Genomic DNA, 21,476 nt, shown 5'->3' with positions numbered 1-21,476 from the left:
TATCGTAGGTCAATTGCCGTTCTCTTTTGAACTTGTATTAAACTTAACTGGTAATACCATATGTTAGTTAATGTATTTATACGACACTTTGACCCAGTGTTTTGACTTGTATTTTGTTATTTGTTGCCCGTCCGTGAATCACTGCTTTATTGTGGTGGAGGGGTTTGTGTATCCTAGGGATCCCAGGGGCCATGTTGTTGGGGGGCTTTTGCCCCCTGATAGGGTCACCCATGGCAAATTGGTCCTGGGTGAGGGAACAGACCCAGAGCAAATCAACCCCTAAGAGTATACAATCAAGGGAACAGTTCACCATACCTGGGATGGATAGGGTTAGCAGAGCTGCGCCCTGGAGCCAGGCCTGGGGAGAGTGCCCTAGGGTGAGCGTCTGGTGGCCGGGCCTTAGTCCATTGGGCCAGGCCAGGCACAACCCAAAAAAGGGACATGAGCCCTTCCTTCTGTAGGCCCACTGCCTGCAGGAGGTGCCGTAGGGGTCGTGTGCAATGTGTGTTTGGCGCTAGCCAGGAGGGGAGGCCCTGGTGGGCCTCAGCTACCAAGATTAGCAATTGGGATATGGAATGTCACCTCTCTGGTGGGAAAGGAGCCTGAGTTAGTGTGTGAGGTGGAAAGGTACCGGCTAGATATAGTCGGGCTCACCTCATCGCATGGCTTGGGCTCTGGAACTAGTCTCCTGGAGAGGGGCTGGACTCTGTCCCAGTCTGGAGTTGCCCTTGGTTGAGAGGCTGCGGGCTGGGGTGGGTATCCTAGTATCCCCTCAACTTGCTGCTTGTATGTTGGGGTTTCTCCCGGTGGACAAGGGGGTTTGTTCTCTGCACCTTTGGTGCGAGGAAACGGTCCTGACTGTTGTCTGCACTTATGTGCCAAATGATGGTTCAGAGTAACTGCACCACCTGGTGGTGAGTTGGATCAGGTGGCCGGGCAGGATGCTGGACAGTTAGTCAAACCTTGGATACAGGAGGAACAATGTCGTTTTTGTCCTGGTCGTGGACCACTAGACTACCTCTTTACCCTCTTGAGGATACTTGAGGGTACATGGAAGTTTGCCCAACCAGTCTACATGTGTTTTGTGGACCTGGAGAAGGCATTCGACCGTGTCCCTTGGAGTGTCCTGTGGGAGGTGCTTCAGGAATATGGAGCATCTGGCCCAGTGCTACAGGCCATTCGATCCTTGTACAACCGTTGCAAGAGCTTTGTCCCATAGCCAGCAATAAGTCAGACTCATTTATGGTGGGTGATGGACTCCGCCAGGGCTGCCCTTTAGATTGATTGGTGCTGCAGCTGCAGTGATGAGCTGAATGTAAAAGCGAAGTTCTCAATTTACCGGTTGATCTATGTTCCTACCTATGGTCATTAGCTGTGGGCAGTGAAAGAAAGAATGAGATTGCGGATACAAGCGAGGGAAATGAGCCTACTCCAAAGGGTGGCTAACCTCTCTGAGATAGGGTGAGAAGTACGGCCATCCGGGAGGAGCTCAGAGTAGAGCGGCTGCTCGTCCATATTAAAAGGAGCCAGTTGAGGTGTTTCAGGCATGTCCCACCGGGAGGAGGCCCTGGGGCAGACCCAGGACACGCTGGAGAGATTGTATCTCTCGGCTGACCTGGGAACGCTTTAGTGTCCCCCTGGACAAGCTGGAGATGGTGACCGGGGAAAGGGAGGACTGTCTGGGCTTCCCTGCTTAGGCTGCTGCCCCCGTGACCTGGCCCCAGATAAGCGAAAGAAGATGGATGGATGTTTCTCTTGATTATAGGTTGTAGTTCACTTTTAGGATCCCTGACTGTTTCTATAGTCTTGTGTCTTTGTCTGTCTGCCCCGTCTGTGCCCTGTCTGAGTAGTCTTGTCTCCCCAGTCAGTCATGTTTCCATGTTTAGCTCTTGTCCTTGTGTCAAGTTCACGTTGCATTCTAATAGTCCATTTTACTTAGGAAGGTTCCTAACTGAGAGATGTGACCTGAAAGTAGCTGTATGGCAGCCTTAATAAGAGCTGTTCCAGCTCTCCAAACACTAAGGAAAGGAGCTTCTGTGCTTCCTTTATTGCTTTCTTTAGCGTAGGATAGCATTAAATTGTGTTCCACAGACTTTGTAATTCACGTTTGCATAATTTGTTTAAATATTCTCCTCATGAAAATAAAACTTATAAATACATATGCCATAAGGTCAGCCAAAAAATACTCCTGTTCACAACTTTGTCATAGAATTGACACTGCTTCTTTTGTAAATTCAGCGGTTGTGCTGCTGCTAATGTTTGTAAATCTGGTCCTAAATGTTCCTTCTCCTCCTTTAAAATTCCAAGCTTTATAATGAAGTAATATTTTTCATAGGCTGTTCTCATTTAAATGACCTCCATACAACAACGGTGTTAGAACACTTTTGAGATGAATTAAGATTAAGATTTGAGCATTTTGTAGTCTGTCTTCTGCACATTGCAGTTTCAATACGGTGGTCATTTATTAAGGTGAGACAAGTGTAAGGTCATTCCAATTCCACATGGTTCTTCTCTTTTTCCGAAGTCCTTGGTAATTCTTCTACCTGCCCTATTAATACATAGGGTTACAGTTAACCCTAATTCTAGCCCATGGCTCATGAGCCACAGGTTGCTGACCTCTGTCCTAAATCATGATAGTCTTTTGGAACAGTAGACAGATCTGATGACTGGGGACCTGGTTTAATGGGTGGAAGGGTTGATCGCATACAATTAGAGAGGCATAAATTACTCCAAGAAATTACTCAACCTGCTGACCAGTCAGTCACATGATTGTTTAACTTTAGCAGGGAATGTCTAACTATGTGTGACTCTTTTGCCAAAAGTATTTGCTTGTCTGCCTTCACACACATATGAACTTGAGTGACATCCCATTATTAATCCATGGGTTAATCTCATTATTAATCTGTGACCAATAGAAACGAAGCCTAGAGCTGCATTAAGTTAAACCACACAATGAAGGAAAACATTCCGTGTGTATCTGAGTTCATTGAACTTTTTGACACAGGTTTACGTGCATATACAGGGACCTCCAGAGCCTTTAATTCATTCCTTTCAATGGCTCTGAAGATCTCGGGAGGAAATCAGTGTTGTTGAAACTACACTCTCTTCACTAGTCGGGATAGTTCCAAAGCTTTCTTCTTTATGAATGAGCAATACATGTTTATGATCTATCTATTTGATTGTGATAACAGACCAGGAAACTTGTCGAACCAGAGAACCTTTTTTAATTGTATAGTTTTTGGTGAGCCTATGCCCATCTGTCCCTTTATTGCAGCCTCAGGTTCATTTTCTTAGCTTAGGGAGAAGAACTACATCTGAGCTCAGAGCTCTTCTGCATACCTTGATTAGAACAGCTGGACAATTGCCTTACAAAAGAATGTCATTTTTCTCTTCACCAAAATTTTTTTTGTAATGTTGATATCGAGTATTACTGCCAAAAAATTGACTTTGTGCTTGGGAAAATGTTTGGGTCTCATTTTGACATTAAAAAAGCCAGATTTTGTCATATGTGTCTGGATCAGTCAGGATGACCAATAGAAACAACTGAGTTCATAATATCAATAAACCTGTTGGTCTTTAGAAAGCACTCCAGTCTGTCAATGCTTCTGTTCCCACTTAAGTAAAAGGTTCTACATGAAAATAGAAAATTATGTATGTGTTATTGTTTCCTGTCTGTTGTAGCTGATCAGTCGGAAAGACAAGGCCACGTTTGAGAAGCTAAACTATCTGACATCCAAGGAAGAGAATTACACCCGCATGAGGGAATATATTCGCTCCCTGAAGATGGTGCCCTGTATTCCTTACCTTGGTGAGTCTGCTATCTGTGTCTCAGCATTAGTTTAACACAATCTGCTTTAGATTCTTTTATTTTCTTTTAAGTAAGTTTTAGATTTCCAAGCCCGGCCTCCATTCCAGACTTATATGTATACTTTTTCTTTTTGTTCAAAACAGTTCAAATTCCGCTAGGCACATCGGAAGAATCAAAGAAAACATTATGTCAAAGAGCACATATTTTTTTATACTTAACGAGTATTACAAATTCCATGAATATTGAGAAGTACAAGTTTTTTTTGCCAGCAATCAAGAAATTAACATTTCTGGATGTCAATTTCTTGGTTCTTTTTCACTGATATGTAACTGTGGATTTTGTTCTGATGGGGAAAAAAGCCTTTAAACACTACATCGTTAACAGCCTGCATTGAGAAAGGAATGCAGGCATCATCTTACATTCATTACATGCAAGGTTGTAATCTTTTTATTTGTGTGCAGTATAACTTTATGAGCACAAGAACATGAATAAAAGCATTACATGTAGGACAAATGAAATGAACAAGTTCTGCCACGTCTTGGCATTGTGAATGTATAACAACCAAAAGAAGCTTTGAAAATCAACCAATGGTGCCTGGTCTTGTGATACAGAATCCCTTTGGTGGAAACATCTTGTTAAATATAAGTTTCAACATACTGAGCAATTATTGGAAGGTATTTCCATTGGGTCTTATCATCATGGTCACTTTTTTCAGAGAATAAGCTCCTCCTCTGAACTCAGCCCAGTAGACCCCATCCTGATAGCGGCTGCGGTAATGCCCACCTTTGTACCACACACCGTTCAGATTGGAATGAGCACAGGCATTATACCACCATCCTCCCTTCTGATAGTGGGCACAATTCCCTGGAAACACAAATAACACAAGCAAATAAGACCAATTGGTATGTACACTAAATAAAACAGCTAGTAGCCTAACGGCTTTAAATATGATAAAGACAATTAAGACAGTTTCAATTTTGTCCATCAGTAGACCTGATATACGAGAAAGACTGCAGCATTAGCGTTGAAAGAAAACTGATGATTCCCTGCACTATTAAGTTCTTGGTTTTCCTCCATTTGGAATCCATAGCTTGAAGATCTAAAGATGAGCCATTTGTGTGTATATTTCAATTCCTTCCACCACAATTAAAGTAAAAATTAAAATATTTCTTTTTTTCAAATTGTGAACAGAAAAACAGGAACACATACACAGGAAAAGAAGAAACAAGTGATCATGGGACAATTATCGACAGATTAAAATTTAATAATGATTATTGCACAAAAAGTTAAAATCCAAGACATTGGATTACTGATACTTCATTCAAAAAAGTTTGAATAGATACAAGACCAGAATATGTTTAGATGTTTTTTTTAGATTATAAAATTAGATTATAAAGAAGCAATTTATGTTTTTCCAACAAAAGTCTTTGTAAGTCCAGGAATTTCTAGATGATGGCTGTACTTTCCAGACAGATTACCAATATCCAGTTCCTTTTCCCATCGTTCTTTGAATATCTATAAAATTCCAGTTATTTTCAAGCGGTATGTTTGAAATAAGGTTTTAAAATCGCAGTTCCCAGTGTTTAAGGAGCTTACATATATGGAGGTAATCTCTAAAGAAAACCACTGGTAGAACCTGCTGTCTTGTACTGCTGGTGCAAAGTCAGATTTATATGTTGGCCGCCTAAACAATTTTGCCTCATCCTAAAGTTAACAGGTTTTTCTTCCCATATTTACCCATTGCTTGGATGCCTTAATTTCTTTATCAACACAAACAGACATTGACTGTAATGGTTGGCTACATTAATTGGCTACATAATATGGATTACACAAACATAAAGTGACAGTAACTGAGAAAGTAAGTAATAAAGGCAGAGCCTTACCCCCATCTCCTCAGAAACAGGGTAGAGAATTTCACTTTGGGTTTCTTATTATTCCAAATGAATTGTGAGATATTTTTATTCCAGGCTCTACATTGGTGTTTAGGTTTATTTCTGTTTATGGGTAATACTGAGAAAAGAAAAGAATAATTTGGGGAGAATATTAATTTTAAGTCATATAATTCGGCTGCCAAAGTCCAAAGGGAGCAGGATACCTTCTTTGGATACCATCCAAGTTGTAGGTGGCTTTTTGTGTGTATCATGATCAAGATACAACCACTTTTGGACCATTATCTTCTTAGTCTGAGCTGCATGGAGGATTCTATTCTTTGACTACATATCTGTCAGAGGTTGTGTGTGGAGGCGAAGAAGAGATGACCCAAACGCAGGACTCACGATGCAGGATGATGATATTTTATTGGAGCGAATGAACGAACAGCGCAGGAACAAAAGGACTGACTGACTGAAAGACTGAATGGCTGGCTGAACAACTGAACACAGGCGGGAACGACAACATAACATCTACAATGACACAACAATGAACTGGTGGAAACTGAGGACTTAAATACACGCTGGATGATGAGTGATTAGAAACTGGTGAGTACATAGCTGAACTTAGTCTGACTAATGATTAGGGCTGCCACGATTAGTCGACTAGTCACGATTACGTCGACTATCAAAATCGTCGACGACTGATTTAATAGTCAACGCGTCGTTTGAAGCTTTGTAAGATCACAAAAGACGCAGGAATAAGTAGCAGGATTTAAGAGTGTAATAACGGACTGAAACAGAAGATGGCAGCACTGCATGTACAAGGATGCCAGCTGCTGTTAAAACCCCGAAGAAGAAGAAGTAGCAGCTCTGTCCCAGAATTCATAGCGCAGCCCAGCTCAGTTTCCAACAATGGCGGCAGCTAGTTAGTTTTAATATTACTCTTATTATTCTTTCTGGGTCACAAAATAAACGTTTAACATATTTTCAGGTGAGAATGTGGCTGTGTAAACCTCAAATATCTGCTCAGTTTATCAAGACACCACATATTTTCAAAAGCGCTCCGACGTTTTCGGAGACGTCTGTTACCCACTAGCTCGATAGTTAGCTGGGGGCAAGGCTCACTAGAGCCCGTGAGAACACCAGACTCCCGGCAAATCATTTTCAAACCCACCGCAGTCTTTCGCTACTCGGGTTAAACATACATAAGTCACTTAGATAACTTAAAAATTTTATTGTTTGGCTTTTTTTAGTATTTTATTTGTTCCTGAGTAAATCAGTTTGGTAGAGATTAAAGTTATAGTTTTTACACAGCTGAATAAACGTCAAGCAGACAACTGATTATCAGAAGTGTGAGATACTCGAGAATATACTCCAGTGTCCTGTTATATTTTAGATAGCAAGGAGTTTATTAAACTTCACCGAAACAATCTGCAAATTTCATTAAAATTTAATAAACTATCATCTTGTCTTTATTTTTAGTTAGCACATACCTTAAACACTTGTTAAATGATAGTTATATAAGAGCAGATGCATGCTGGTGCAATAAGCTGTACGTTTTACGTCCAATGGATGCATGATCTGATTAGTCGACTAATCGCAAAAATAATCGGTGACTAGTCGACTATCAAAATAATCGTTTGTGGCAGCCCTACTAATGATACATGGAAATCAGTGGAACACAATACAAAGGCAACATGCTGGCACAGAAAACAGGAAGTGAAAACCATGAGTGTGAAGAATAAACTGAACGTGTCAAAACTGAAAGCACTGGGTCAACGACCCAGGAACCCTGACAATATCGAATAAACTGGACCACTACAGAGCAAGGAGGTGTGCTTGGAGGCCCTGTGCGAGGACCCCTTGTACTCGTTCTATTCCTAGGTCTCACTCTCAGTTTAGCATGCTGTTTTCAGCCAGCTCTGACTTAATTAGATTTTCAACAAAAGTTACAGTGGCAGTGCAATCTGCAACCTCTGGAATATCGTGATCATATTACATCAGGAACCATCTTCGAGGTCAGACATTTTGCTCATCTTTATATTTGGCTTCTGAGAAGCCGTGAGAGAACATTCCACCGCTCCGTCCACGTCCCCCTCTATTTCTCCAATTTGTTTTTCAGTTACTTCCATATGATGCGCATTTTCTTGTACTTTCCGGTTAAACTCTGCTGTGAGTTCCTCCTTTTTTTTTACATCTTCACATAACTTAATGAGGAATTCAACAGGGTCTTTCCACACAGTCACAGCTTCCTTCAACTTTCCTTGAATTGTAAGTAGAGTGTCGCTTTCTTTAAGACTGCCATGTTGGGCTTCCCATTTAAAATTTTGTACATGACACTGGAAGTCCATAAAATGACATCTTTCATATTCATTAATTTTCATATTCCTTTTTTTCTCACAGAGAGGCTCTGGAGATGGGAAAAAGAGGTACAGGTCTGAAATTCCTGTTCTAGAAATACCACCATAGAAAAATTGTGTACACAAGACAAGCCTGTGGTTTGGGGAAAGAGAGATCAGATCCTAATTGAAGTGTATAACAAAGCAATAAGCAAAAAGCAATTGTTGTATCCAGTAGTTTTGGATAAGTGAATGTCCCTGCAAACCAATCTACAAGAGTGTAGAAACTATTAAGAGATGTTAGTAACTACTAATAACAACTGTAGAGTGTGTGAAAGAGAAATCTACCAGAAGGTGTGATCACCTTGTCTTTTACGGGAACCCACTTACCTGCGTAGACATCATGGTCCCTATCCAGTGTGGTAAAGTGCTTTCCATTGTGCCAGGTTAGAGAGTCTCCAGCATTGCCGTGGTATCGGCCCAGTCGTAGCCTGTAGAAATCAGCTTCTGACTCTACACGAAAGCTAGCATATTCTGCAAAGGTCTTCCGTCCAGTCCAGTCTTCCAGCGTCACTAAAAGCTTGTAGATGCCCTGGTTTGTCAGCCAAAAGATGTTGTCTAGGCCCAACCAGTATTCACCATCAATGTTTCCAAAACCTTGCTGTGGAAGGAGAGAGACACTGAATTGATCAGGTATAAAGTACATGAACGAGAACATGGATTAAGTCAGAAGAGAGGCCTCTTCTCTCCAACTGTGAGCATCTAAAAAAAGTGCTTTGTTGACTCATCAATGTTGCATTAGAGGAATTGTTGGCTTGGAAATAGTAAATGGTAAATGGCCTGTATTTGTATAGCGCTTTTCTAGTCCCTAAGGACCCCAAAGCTCTTTACACATCCAGTCATCCACCCATTCACACACACATTCACACACTGGTGATGGCAAGCTACATTGTAGCCACAGCCACCCTGGGGCACACTGACAGAGGCAAGGCTGCCGGACACTGGCGCCACCGGGCCCTCTGACCACCACCAGGGGGTGAAGTGTCTTGCCCAAGGACACAACGACCGAGACTGTCCAAGCCGGGGCTCGAACCGGCAACCTTCCGATTACAAGGCGAACTCCCAACTCTTGAGCCACGATCACCCTTTATCTTGAGACTGAGAAGAGAACTCGGCTGACTTTAGGTCACAAGATGACTTTAGGTCACAAGATGTTTGGCAATAAGGGCTTCTACCTTATGCATTTATATTTGTCTATTATCGAGCACCATTCATGACTACATGGAAACACAGCATGCTTATAACATTTTTGGATCACTGTGTTGGCAGCAACACTGAGAATTTTGAGACCACTGGAACTGATTTCTTCTCTGCTGTTGTGATCTCATATACTGTATTTCATTTTACTGAGTTTTTCTTACAATTAGTCATGTTACACAATGAGATGGGTTTGCCTAACAGCTTGTTTTCTTAAAGTCCAATTTTAGGTGTGACCCTTGAATCTCAGTTTAATAATATGTTATGAGTTCTCTCAAATGTCACACAATGCAAGCGTTGCATAACATTACTGAAAATTTTTATTTATTACAAAAAGCTATAAACCCCCTGCCCTTCCCTCTCAAGCTAGTTGCTGCATGCTACACTGCCAAAAATGAGATTCCTCTGAAAAATGTTTTGTATCTGACTGCTGACTATATGAACAGTTAGAGTCAGATTATCCTTAATCTCAGAACACAGTGATTTATAAAGTGGAGTTCAGCTGAGAGCTACTTTTTTCTCTACATGTTTATTTTTAATTATACACTAAGAATACCCAGACTCATACAGGGAGTGCAGAATTATTAGGCAAATGAGTATTTTGTCCACATCATCCTCTTCATGCATGTTGTCTTACTCCAAGCTGTATAGGCTCGAAAGCCTACTACCAATTAAGCATATTAGGTGATGTGCATCTCTGTAATGAGAAGGGGTGTGGTCTAATGACATCAACACCCTATATCAGGTGTGCATAATTGTTAGGCAACGTCCTTTCCTTTGGCAAAATGGGTCAAAAGAAGGACTTGACAGGCTCAGAAAAGTCAAAAATAGTGAGATATCTTGCAGAGGGATGCAGCAGTCTCAAAATTGCAAAGCTTCTGAAGCGTGATCATCGAACAATCAAGCGTTTCATTCAAAATAGTCAACAGGGTCGCAAGAAGCGTGTGGAAAAACCAAGGCGCCAAATAACTGCCCATGAACTGAGAAAAGTCAAGCGTGCAGCTGCCAAGATGCCACTTGCCACCAGTTTGGCCATATTTCAGAGCTGCAACATCACTGGAGTGCCCAAAAGCACAAGGTGTGCAATACTCAGAGACATGGCCAAGGTAAGAAAGGCTGAAAGACGACCACCACTGAACAAGACACACAAGCTGAAACGTCAAGACTGGGCCAAGAAATATCTCAAGACTGATTTTTCTAAGGTTTTATGGACTGATGAAATGAGAGTGAGTCTTGATGGGCCAGATGGATGGGCCCGTGGCTGGATTTGTAAAGGGCAGAGAGCTCCAGTCCGACTCAGACGCCAGCAAGGTGGAGGTGGAGTACTGGTTTGGGCTGGTATCATCAAAGATGAGCTTGTGGAGCCTTTTCGGGTTGAGGATGGAGTCAAGTTCAACTCCCAGTCCTACTGCCAGTTTCTGGAAGACACCTTCTTCAAGCAGTGGTACAGGAAGAAGTCTGCATCCTTCAAGAAAAACATGATTTTCATGCAGGACAATGCTCCATCACACGCGTCCAAGTACTCCACAGCGTGGCTGGCAAGAAAGGGTATAAAAGAAGAAAAACTAATGACATGGCCACCTTGTTCACCTGATCTGAACCCCATTGAGAACCTGTGGTCCATCATCAAATGTGAGATTTACAAGGAGGGAAAACAGTACACCTCTCTGAACAGTGTCTGGGAGGCTGTGGTTGCTGCTGCACGCAATGTTGATGGTGAACAGATCAAAACACTGACAGAATCCATGGATGGCAGGCTTTTGAGTGTCCTTGCAAAGAAAGGTGGCTATATTGGTCGCTGATTTGTTTTTGTTTTGTTTTTGAACGCCAGAAATGTATATTTGTGAATGTGGAGATGTTATATTGGTTTCACTGGTAAAAATAAATAATTGAAATGGGTATATATTTGTTTTTTGTTAAGTTGCCTAATAATTATGCACAGTAATAGTCACCTGCACACACAGATATCCCCCTAAAATAGCTAAAACTAAAAACAAACTAAAAACTACTTCCAAAAACATTCAGCTTTGATATTAATGAGTTTTTTGGGTTCATTGAGAACATGGTTGTTGTTCAATAATAAAATTATTCCTCAAAAATACAACTTGCCTAATAATTCTGCACTCCCTGTATATGGTGTTGGGCAGACATTCTTTACATTAGCAACAGCACTACTATAGTTCTGCATTTATTTCCCATTTTAAGAAAGACTGAGGTTTCAATTACTAAAATGCAATGCTCCATCGATATTTAATGCATTTGCGGCTAACAGTTTTGATTTGTAGTATCTTCAGTGTATCTAGACAGCACATACAACCTCATAAGTACAATCTTGGGTGCTACTATAACTTATTACCTTGTAAGTGTCCCAGTTCCTAAAAAAGTTGACAGAGCCATCCTGACGTCTCTGAATAACGATCCAGCCACCAGGGTCTTGTCTCTGGTCACACCAGACCTGCATAAGTTGATTGCTTTTGTCTGGTTTTAAGAGGTACATTCCACTGGTGGTATATCCACTCTCCAGAGCCTCCAGACAATCTCTGAAATGTCCTGTAGAAGGCAGAGAATGAAGGGTAATACAATTGCATCTGGTGTGTGATCATCATAGGCTCATTTTTAGTGACATGCTGGCTTCATCATTATTATAGTTTTAACAACCTGTGCACACAACACACATGGAGACATGAAGTGCAATAGAAAAATATACAGATGGAGGGTTCCTGGAAAAGTGAGTCACTCCTGATCACGTGTTGTCTCTACGAAATATGACAAATACTTTCCAGTCTGTTTGCTGCTGGCAAGAATAAACAGTACTGTGGGCAAAACCTTCTTTGTAGTCACAGCGCACACATGGGAACACAGCTATTCTTAATTATATCTCACTTTTTTCCCTCTGTGGAATGATAGAAGGTATTACACAAAATTAGTGGAATTCTCTTTATTCTATTAAAGACAGAACCTAAAAGAGCCAGTGATCTATGAGCAACCACTTGTCAACCATCCATCCATTCTCTTCTGCTTATCCAATTCAGAGTCACAGGGTGGCTGGGACCTATCTGAGCTGTCTTAGGGCGAGAAGCAGGATACACCCTGAACAGATCGCCAGTCTGTTGCAGAGCTAACACATAGACAAGTATTTACATTTACAACTATGGTCAATTTACAATTATCAATTAACCTAACCCCACTAACTACATGTCTTTGGACTGTGGGCTGAAGCTGGAGAACCCGTGGCAACCGTGGTTCATGGGATTGGGAAGCTCATCTTGTAACTGGAAGGTTGCCAGCTCTGTCTGTCTTGGTTGTTGTGTCCTTGGGCAAGACACTTCACCTACCGCCTACTGGTAATGGCCAGAGGAAAACCCTTACTTTTACACGGGATTCACCCTCCAACAGAACTCACTTTAGGTAGGGCAACTCCTGTCATCCATTGGGGGCAAAAGAAGAGAGGGGAAAATAACTGCAGAAAATTGTCAGTTGGGAATAAACACTGAGTAGAGTAGGGTGGCTGTATCTGAAAATCAATGAGAGGTAAGATTTGCTCAGTCAAATGCAGTTTAGATCTGTCACCCACTAAAACATTTAGCATATTATGAAATGAAGTCCTACATTAAGTGAGAATGGGAAACATTCTTCTTTAAAATTACAGCAACTGATTTCTTTAGTTCCCATACACTTTAGAGAGTATTAAAAGAAGAAGTCATATTACACACATTACATTTTTTTTCTTTACATTTTACACAGCATCGTAACTTGTATATAAACCATTGACCATAGAAAATGTGATCAACCTAACATCTCCCCAACAATGAAGCCAAAATTTGTCTGTTATCCCCCTGGCCTCCATATTAGTGGATGGGACTATTCTTAAAAAAAAAAAAAAAAAAGTTTTTCCCAAAGATGCGTTCTGCCATTATTAGTAGTCTTCATCACCGATTTGTATTGAAGCATTTTTTTCTCATAAGTTCTATTCTAATTACCAACTACATGATGTGAATTTGGGGTGTAACATCATCATGATAGCTTTGATGGTAGCTGCTTTCTTGGAGAAACTTGCGTATCTCTGTTTGGGAATGGCAGATAGACGGGAATGCTGTGAGGAGATTCAGTGTTGATTTTCCATAACCACAATTGAATATTTTAAACTGACGTCGTGAGGTGTTCTGGAATAACCTGGACTAACTAAGAGAAGGACCCAAGGCCCTGGCACACTTTTTCAGTAAGTTAAATGTGTTTGTAAGCTAATCTGTAATCAATGTCCTTAGCTAGCCAGCTAAGATGAGCAATCAGCTGTTGGGGAAAGCCATGTTTAGTAGCTAAATCTGTGCACACGAATAAATTTACCCTCTGAACCTGAAGGTCACACTTAATTGAAGGATGTTCAGACCAGTAGCTGAAGATGAGGCACTGAAACAGTTTATATGAGAAACAGAACAGGAATACCACATTTTTAAAAAAGCTAATTTTTCAGCACAACTCTATATATTTATTTATAGATTTTTTTTTTTACAGAGTTTGTTTCAAATATTGAGGTTAAAAAATTATCTGAATTAATCCTGAATGTACATCTTGCATCCTTTGAGAGAAATAATATAGAGAGCGTTAATATATGTTGTCCAGTGCTCAGGCAGCAGCTTAAAAACTGCATACCTCTATATGTTTCTCTATTTTCTTGCAGGTGACCAGGACTGGAAACCTGCTCATCTCATCTTTGCAGGTCTCCTTTTAAAAAGCGCAAACAACTTAAATATAAAAATGATACTGGATAATCTGGATATAAGGCTTTGTTTTATTTAATATTTGAGGGATAAACTTCAAATTTCACGGTGTGTGATGATTCTGTTCTTTGTGATTACAGGAGCTGCCCTCAGATTCAGACCTCAGCACCACCCAGTGACAACAGACAAATCATCCTATATATCCGTCCTTTATAGTAACTCCAAAATTAACTGATGAAAAAAGTACAAAGGCTAAAGTACCTTATGAAACACTGTCAGTGAAAACTGCAGCTGTATTATTGATAAAGTTAAAGTCAAAAAGTCAAAGGGATTCACGATCTATGTAACTGGTGTCACTATATAAGAGCATAAACAGTAATTCATTTTGGTGTTTAAGGTGGTGCTGATCTCAGACCTGCACAACTTCTGCTTTTAACACTGAATGTAGTTAGGTGCACGAAGAGAACATGATATTTTCCTCTGATAGCATTAACTATAACCTGATGAAGGTCAAACATCTTCACTTGTATGTTGAACTAAAAATTTTAATCTAGAATTCTTTCACACTGTGTTTTGCTAATAGTGTGTTATTTACTAAAATATATTCAGTCATTCATACCAGAGTTAGCAGAAAGAATAATATATATTTTAAATATTCAGTCCTGTGGAAAGTTCAATATAATATCATTATGTAAAAGTCCAGAGTCTCTGTGCTTTATCTTAGGATGATGTGAGTGCTTCTAACATTACAGAAAGCAAAGGGTCACTATCACACTGTTCATGAAATGATGTTTTTTTTATATAGGGGGGTGAGGAAGATTTCTATTTAGGATTTCTGAATGTTAAATAATTAAATTGCACAATACTGTAAAACAATCATGTAGAATGCTTTTTAACATTAAATTTGTGGTCCCCAAAATGACAAAAATGCCATTTTGATTCAGCTTTAATGCTCGATTGAGAAAATATGAGTAGTTGTACCACAAAAATATAAAAGGTTGTCCTTTCCAAATGGAACAAAACATTGGAGTTTGATAATTTTGCTAGAAATGATTATAACACTAATGTCAAATCATCAATTTTTTTAGAATGTTTTCTGCTCCACCATCTTCAAATACATACATTTGTATGTTTATACAGTTTATAAAGTGATTGCTGTATAGGCAATTATATTTTTGATGGTAAGATTCCAGTTAATACTTGTACAGCTGTTGTTATTGTGTGTATGTATACATTTATTTATTTATATTTCTTCATACATTCTTATATAGTTCTATACTGTGTAATACTGTGTATTGTGTATTTTGTTGTACAGTTATTTTATTTTCAGCTTTAATTTATATATTTTATCTTATTCTTTCCCAGTTAAATTTACCCTTCATTATAATTTGTGTTGTACAGTTATTTCATTTTTAACCTTAATTTTTTATATTTTATTCCTTCCTAGTTAAATTTACACTTTTTAATTTTTCATATTTATTTCCTATCTTATTCATAGCCTTTTCCTTTTTTTTTCTTTAGGTCATGAGCAGTTGTCTAAGCATTTCACTGCATATCATACTGTGTATGACTGTGTACGTGACAAATAAAAATTTGAATTTGAAATTTGAAAATGGACTGGTTCTTATAAAGCGCTTTTCTACTCTGAGCACTCAGAGCCTTTTACACAACTTCCCTCGTTCACCCATTCACACAAGCACTTTTCTCTTTGCTGTTTCTAATATTCACATCCCTCATCAGAGAGCAACATGGGGTTAGTATCTTGTATCTTGCCCAAGGATGTTTGGCATGCAGCCTGGAGCAGACTAGGATCAAACCACCAACCTTCCAGTTTGTAGCTGATCTGCTCTGATCTACCTGAGCTAGTAATGATGTTGGTACAGTTTGAGATATTTGCACAATCCAGCATGAGATTTGAATAAAAATTGCATTTCCTTCTTGTTGTGACTAAGAATAAACTCAAGTATGTAGTTCTATTTGGAATATACTATCTAATGATATTTTTGCTCAACCCAGCATGAAAGTTGCAGGCATGCTCAGCTTTTCCCCCCCACATTTTAACTAGCCAATATCCAAACATTTTTTGATGTCTTAAATTACAGATTGTGATTTGGGTTACAGATTGTAATATTGTAGGGTTTTTGCCTTACAATATAAAGCATCTTGAGACAACTGCTATTGCAGTTTGGCATTATATAAATAAAATTGTATTGAATTACATTGAATTCATATTGATGACCTGACTTTCACCTGTAATAGAATTTGAGATATTTATTATCAAACATTCCCCCAGACTGCAAAAAAAAGTTCAAAAGTGGGGATTGACAGACCATTTTTCAAAAAAATATATATCTGTATTATATGATGCTAAAATTTAATAGCAACCATTATATATGTTGAAATGTGCTACCATAAAACCTTTATGCATATCATTCGAACAGAAGATGTTCTACAAATTGGCTAATATAAGATGAAATTACCCTATAGTAACCTAAACTATCTGACATTTTTGTTAAAAGAACATTCAGTTATTCAATAAATATGCCTCTGTTGGTATATTCTCAGTGAATGCAGGACTGCAAATGTTTGTTCAGTTAGAGACTTCAAAGGAAGATACAAACATTTCTTACCAGTACTTACCAGAGGGCTCATTTGTGAAGCTGTATGTTGCGGCTGGCATTGTGGGCAGTGCTCTGGCTTTCTGGTCATTTTGGATCTCATTATTCATGGGGTAGTTGGTGTAACGAGTGTAAGTGGGTGGATGGAAAGGTCTGTAGCCACCAGGAGACAATTCAGGTGTTTGTAAAGGAGGCTGGGAGATTGCAGGAGATTGTGGCTGGAGACGACGGCTGGGCTCTTGAACCTTTCTGTAAAAGTATCCTCCGTGCTTACACTGCTCTTCAAGCTGCTCCAGGAGAGCACTCTGGCTGCTTGCGAGGGCTGATAGATGCTGGTACTTATGATCCAGGTCTTGGTACCGTCCAGCTAGCCTCCCCATCTCATTTGTGTGGTTGAGCACACGGGTCTCCAGCTGTGACACCTCCAGAGCATTGTCTCGTTTGCGAATAATCTCATGCAGCAGCTGCATGTAGAGCTGAGTAACTCTGGAGTTCATGTTGCGGCTCTCTTTACGCAATAGCTTGACTTCATTAATCACACCCCCATCAAGCTCTATCAGCAGTTGCAGTGCCTCAATCTGCTTTCGCTGCTTTTGCAACTCACTGTTGAGCAGCTCCAGTTCCTGCTTATTAATACGGTTTTGCAGCAAGGTCTCTGGCTCCTTGGAGTTCACACATATTGCCCCATTGTTTTTCTGCTGAGGGACAATGAAGGTATAAGAACATTTGTCTGTTTGGTAGGCACTGTAGTCAGCAACAGCCCTTTTTTGACGTTTTGGTACGTAGATAAATTCTCTCTCTAGGATGTCATTGCTGTTGTCAATTTCTAGAGTGTCTTCTTGGAGACCTGACTCTGGTCCAGAGAGCAACAGGAGACTCACCATTACCACCACAGGGAGAATCATAGCACAGTTCAGCTGCTCCCAGACTACGACAATTTCTGAAAGAGATGAAGCAGAGATGCTTAGCAAGGGTCTGTTTTCTCTCATCAGTTATTGACCTGGTGTTAGTCGTTGAAGGCAATTACTTTATCACCACCTCTGTGTGCTCAGAAGCTCATATGTATATACATACAGGCAGTGTATGTATTTTCACAGCTCTGTCCCAGAAAGTTGCTGCCTATAATGTAGCAAGGTAATGCCATCCAGAGTTAGATACCATATTTCTAAGATCTTTATGGCTGAGTTCAATAACATGAGTTTTATCTGTTATTTTAAGCATAAAATTAGAGGTCATCCAGGTCGTTATGCTGTTAAGACATTCCTGCAAAATTGGTGTATTTTATTTGGCTTCATGGATAGAAAAATCTGGTAATCATCTGCATAGTAGTGAAATGTATATTATGCCTTCTATTTGTAGTGCTTAGGGGAAGTGTATGTAATATAAACACAACTGACCCTAGCACAGAACCCTGTGGAACTCCATAGTTAACCTTTATGTGTGAAGAAGACTTCCCATTTACATAGCCACACTGAAGTCTGTTAGATACATGTAGTTCAACCCATTACAACGCAATACTTTTAATACCTACAGCATGCTCTTATCCGTGTAATAAAATATATAGTCAGCATTATAGTCTAGCAGGACAAGCACAGAGATGAGTCCACTGTCAGAGGCCAAAAGAAGATCATTTGTAGCCTTCACTACCACCATTTCTGTACTGTGATGGGTTCTGAAACCTGTCTTAAAATCTTCAAATAAACCTTTTCTCTGAAGATGATGAGGTAGCTGTTATACAACTACTCTTTGAAAAATTTTCAAAATAATAAAATAATAATTATGGCTGGTAACTTGCAAATCAACTAATATCTACTTAATTACACAGCAAGTCTTGCAGCCAGTCTATGCTAGGGTAAAATCAGAGAGGAAAGAGCAGGTTTATAAGGATGAATCAGTATAAGAGTCAGTATTTATATGTTAAGTTCGCCAGAACAACAACCAGCTTCAGTCATTGCCTGCTGTTTTTGCATGTACATATTTCATGGTCTACATTATGAACAAAAGATATTCACTAAATATTAAGTATCTCTTAAGTATCTCTAAATATTAAGGCTCAAAGTTGCCTTTTTGGCTTATTATGAAATAGTGAAAACATTGCTGCTCATTTTAACAATATTTGACCAGTTACACTTTAGTAGTTTAGTGAAAGATGTTCCCTGTATCCAGTCTAGGCTCCAACCTCATATAATAGAATATTGTGTTTTCTTGTTTCTCTTGCTTTTTGTGATGAAAAATACTGTCACAGCTTTGGAATGTTCAATAACACAACATGAAAAGTGGAGCCTCCCCTGACAGTTACACAAGACAATGTTATCTTGGGCTTTAGGATATGGTAGTTACTACATCATCTATCTTTTTCATTTTCTTTTTTTAAATGTCGCCTCAGCCAGGTCAGTTCTGACATTGGTGAGCTGTTTTTCCCCCATACAACAGAGGCCATAAGTACTATTACTTGGCCAAGTTGACCTCAAGTAAGTTCAACATGTGAGTGGTCATAAATTTATTGCTGTATAGTTTTTGCACTCTGTCTGGCTACAAGCATAATATAAAAACTCTTTTGGAGTTATTAGGTTTTGCGAGGCAGCTTCCTCTGTCATTCAACCCAGTACTTGTACCTGACCATTTTAAGAGATGGGGTTATTTTGTTTTGTTTTATTGTGTTTGTTAGGCCACTTAACACTGACCTGTGAGTCGTTTAATCGTGGAAAACACCTAACCAGAGTTGGATCAATGTTGTCTGCACAAAACACACAACTTATAAAAGAACTAGTTCTTAAATTGTAACTTATTGTGACTGAGAAGCTGATGTATACAGAAGCAGACACTTATCCGAGTCTGTCATGCAAATCCACAAATGGTGACATGTTTAAACACACTTAAGTGTGTTAGACATCAGAATCATTCGGCTGTATTATATGTGTTTAGAAATAAATTTGTTAAAATAGGATCTTAAATATCACATTAAAGTTTGCATTCCAATGAAGCTTTACATTTGAGCTTTGTATTTCACATGTGCCTTTCTTTTTGACCTCAAAGTATGTTATATCTTTAAAGCAAGTATTGTCAGGAGCAAGAAAATGAGCTGCCCAGTTAGTTTTATATAAATTCTTTAATTATACTGTAGTATATATAATAAGCTAAAGTTATTTGTTTCCAGTTATTTACAAGTCAATATTACATAATCTTTGTGTAATTAAAGTCATCGTCATAAACATTATACCCTTATAGACGTCACAAATAGACATTATCAGGATAGTTAAAGGCATTCAAAACCTTGGGGATTCAGCCATCCAGTGTGAAGCTACAGCCTATAGCTTGCACAGCTTGTCACATATTATCAGTATTGTTTAAGGCACTCATGAGGAAAAAACTTTTTCACTTGAAATTTAACACTAAGCAAATTTTACTGAACAATGAAATGAATTCTGCAACTGTACTTTGTTCACATAAAAATGAAAAAAAGTACTCAAAATGATGTCAAGTATATTAAAGTCGGTTTAAACAGGACAAATAGCAAAAGTCTGCATTTTGAACGTGTATTTAATGCAACATCTTAAACGCCTCAAATTGTGTTAAAAAGAAGAAATAAAATAAACCAAATATTAACAATAATTTAATAGTAATAAATAATTTAATACTATTATAAGTAAAAACCTGCACAGAGAATGAATTGTCTTGGCTCTTGGAGTGCTTCTTATAATATTTAACACAAACATTTTTAAAGGCAGTTCATGGATTGAAAGTCTGAGTTAAATGCTTGAGGTTCAAGATAATTCTTTAGTATAAAAGCTGAATGACTTCCAGGCTCCCTGAACCACAATGTGAAGTGATTGCACACACTTTCTGCAAAGCAAGCCTTTATTAAATATTTTTCCACATGTGATCATATGCGCCTGAGACCCAGCATATTCTTTTATGTCCTCTGTAGTGGATGCACAAATCACAAAACAGTTAAACTGAAAGATTTTTGTCTTCAGTTCTCAGGAGTATATGGAATGTGAACTAGCAGTTATGTGACAAAGCATTTCAAACAAACATTATAGAGTAATGCAAAGTAATGTCATGAACTGTGTAACCTCTCTACTTTTTAGAGATGTATTAGAGTTGAAGTAATGCATTATTTTTAAATAAAGCAGGAAATAACTTTAACATACATATAGTTAATAAAAAGGCAGAAGGGAAAGTAAACTCTGTGTTAAGTGTAAAATAAGGTTGAGCCACTTATTCAGTGTGTGTTGCATATAAAATGAAAATTGAGAGAATTTCCTGACTTACTTCCACTTGTTTATGTCTCTTTCTCTCTTGCTTTTGTTTAAGATTTGACTCCAGCTCCTCAGAAGTCATTCACGTTTCCTCTGTTATTCAGTAGAAGTTCTTCATATCATTTCTTACCTTCTGTCAGAATCAGATTTAAAGTTCACAAAGACAGTGGTCCACTTGTGGTGATGTGATGATCTGTACAGCGGCAACAAAGCCTTCCTTTCTAATTTCATGTGTTGCATTGAAGGGATGAGTCTCAAACTCAAAGTTCGTGCCTGCTCTGCAGACAAAATCTGTTTCTCTTCCTACTTCGTGTCTCATATGTAATGGAAGGAAGACAGTGTTGCTTGGAGTAATTAAGCTGTGAGGCATAGCGACTCCTTCTTCCCCTCCCCTTTGCAGCAAAAACATCATCGGGACACGAGACAGGCTCCAAAAACCCTTTAATTCCTTATCCTCAGCAAGCTCCGCTGTCATCCCTTTTTCCACTGTTCTCCAGTGATTGTGGAATTCCATCTGACTGGGAGATCATTCACAAATAACAATTCAACTTAACATGCATGTCTTTGGACTGTGGGCAGAAGCCCTCGCAGGCACAGGGAGAA

The 21,476-nt window shown here is 39.1% G+C and overlaps 2 protein-coding genes across 4 annotated transcripts in view; one reads left to right on the top strand and one right to left on the bottom strand.

Moving 5' to 3' along the window:
* The window catches only part of LOC146666525 (ras-specific guanine nucleotide-releasing factor RalGPS1-like), a 92,577-nt gene that overhangs the window by 41,153 nt on the left and 29,948 nt on the right, over nucleotides 1-21,476 (top strand). For both annotated transcript variants that reach the window (XM_085414629.1, XM_085414630.1), the window contains one exon: nucleotides 3,682-3,808. In XM_085414629.1, the coding sequence (XP_085270755.1) occupies nucleotides 3,682-3,808 (127 nt within the window). The remainder of the gene's footprint in view (nucleotides 1-3,681; nucleotides 3,809-21,476) is intronic.
* LOC146666526 (angiopoietin-related protein 2-like) lies at nucleotides 3,809-21,180 on the bottom strand. 2 transcript variants are annotated; one of them, XM_085414632.1, is made up of 5 exons: nucleotides 20,887-21,180; nucleotides 16,634-17,551; nucleotides 11,632-11,825; nucleotides 8,409-8,679; nucleotides 3,809-4,672 (listed from the first exon to the last, which is right to left on the bottom strand). In XM_085414632.1, the coding sequence occupies exons 2-5, from the start codon at nucleotides 17,514-17,516 to the stop codon at nucleotides 4,473-4,475; spliced, it is 1,548 nt and encodes a 515-aa protein (XP_085270758.1). In that variant the 5' UTR covers nucleotides 17,517-17,551; nucleotides 20,887-21,180; the 3' UTR covers nucleotides 3,809-4,472. The 2 variants fall into 2 exon arrangements, with proteins under 2 accessions (XP_085270758.1, XP_085270757.1); XM_085414631.1 differs by having other exon boundaries at nucleotides 21,004-21,180.

The sequence above is a fragment of the Rhamphochromis longiceps genome, linkage group LG7 (assembly GCF_057381845.1).
Source record: "Rhamphochromis longiceps isolate RC_006_pf linkage group LG7, R_longiceps_female_GT1.1, whole genome shotgun sequence".
Classification (NCBI taxonomy): Eukaryota; Metazoa; Chordata; class Actinopteri; order Cichliformes; family Cichlidae; genus Rhamphochromis; species Rhamphochromis longiceps.
This window is presented reverse-complemented; position numbering and strand designations above follow the sequence as displayed.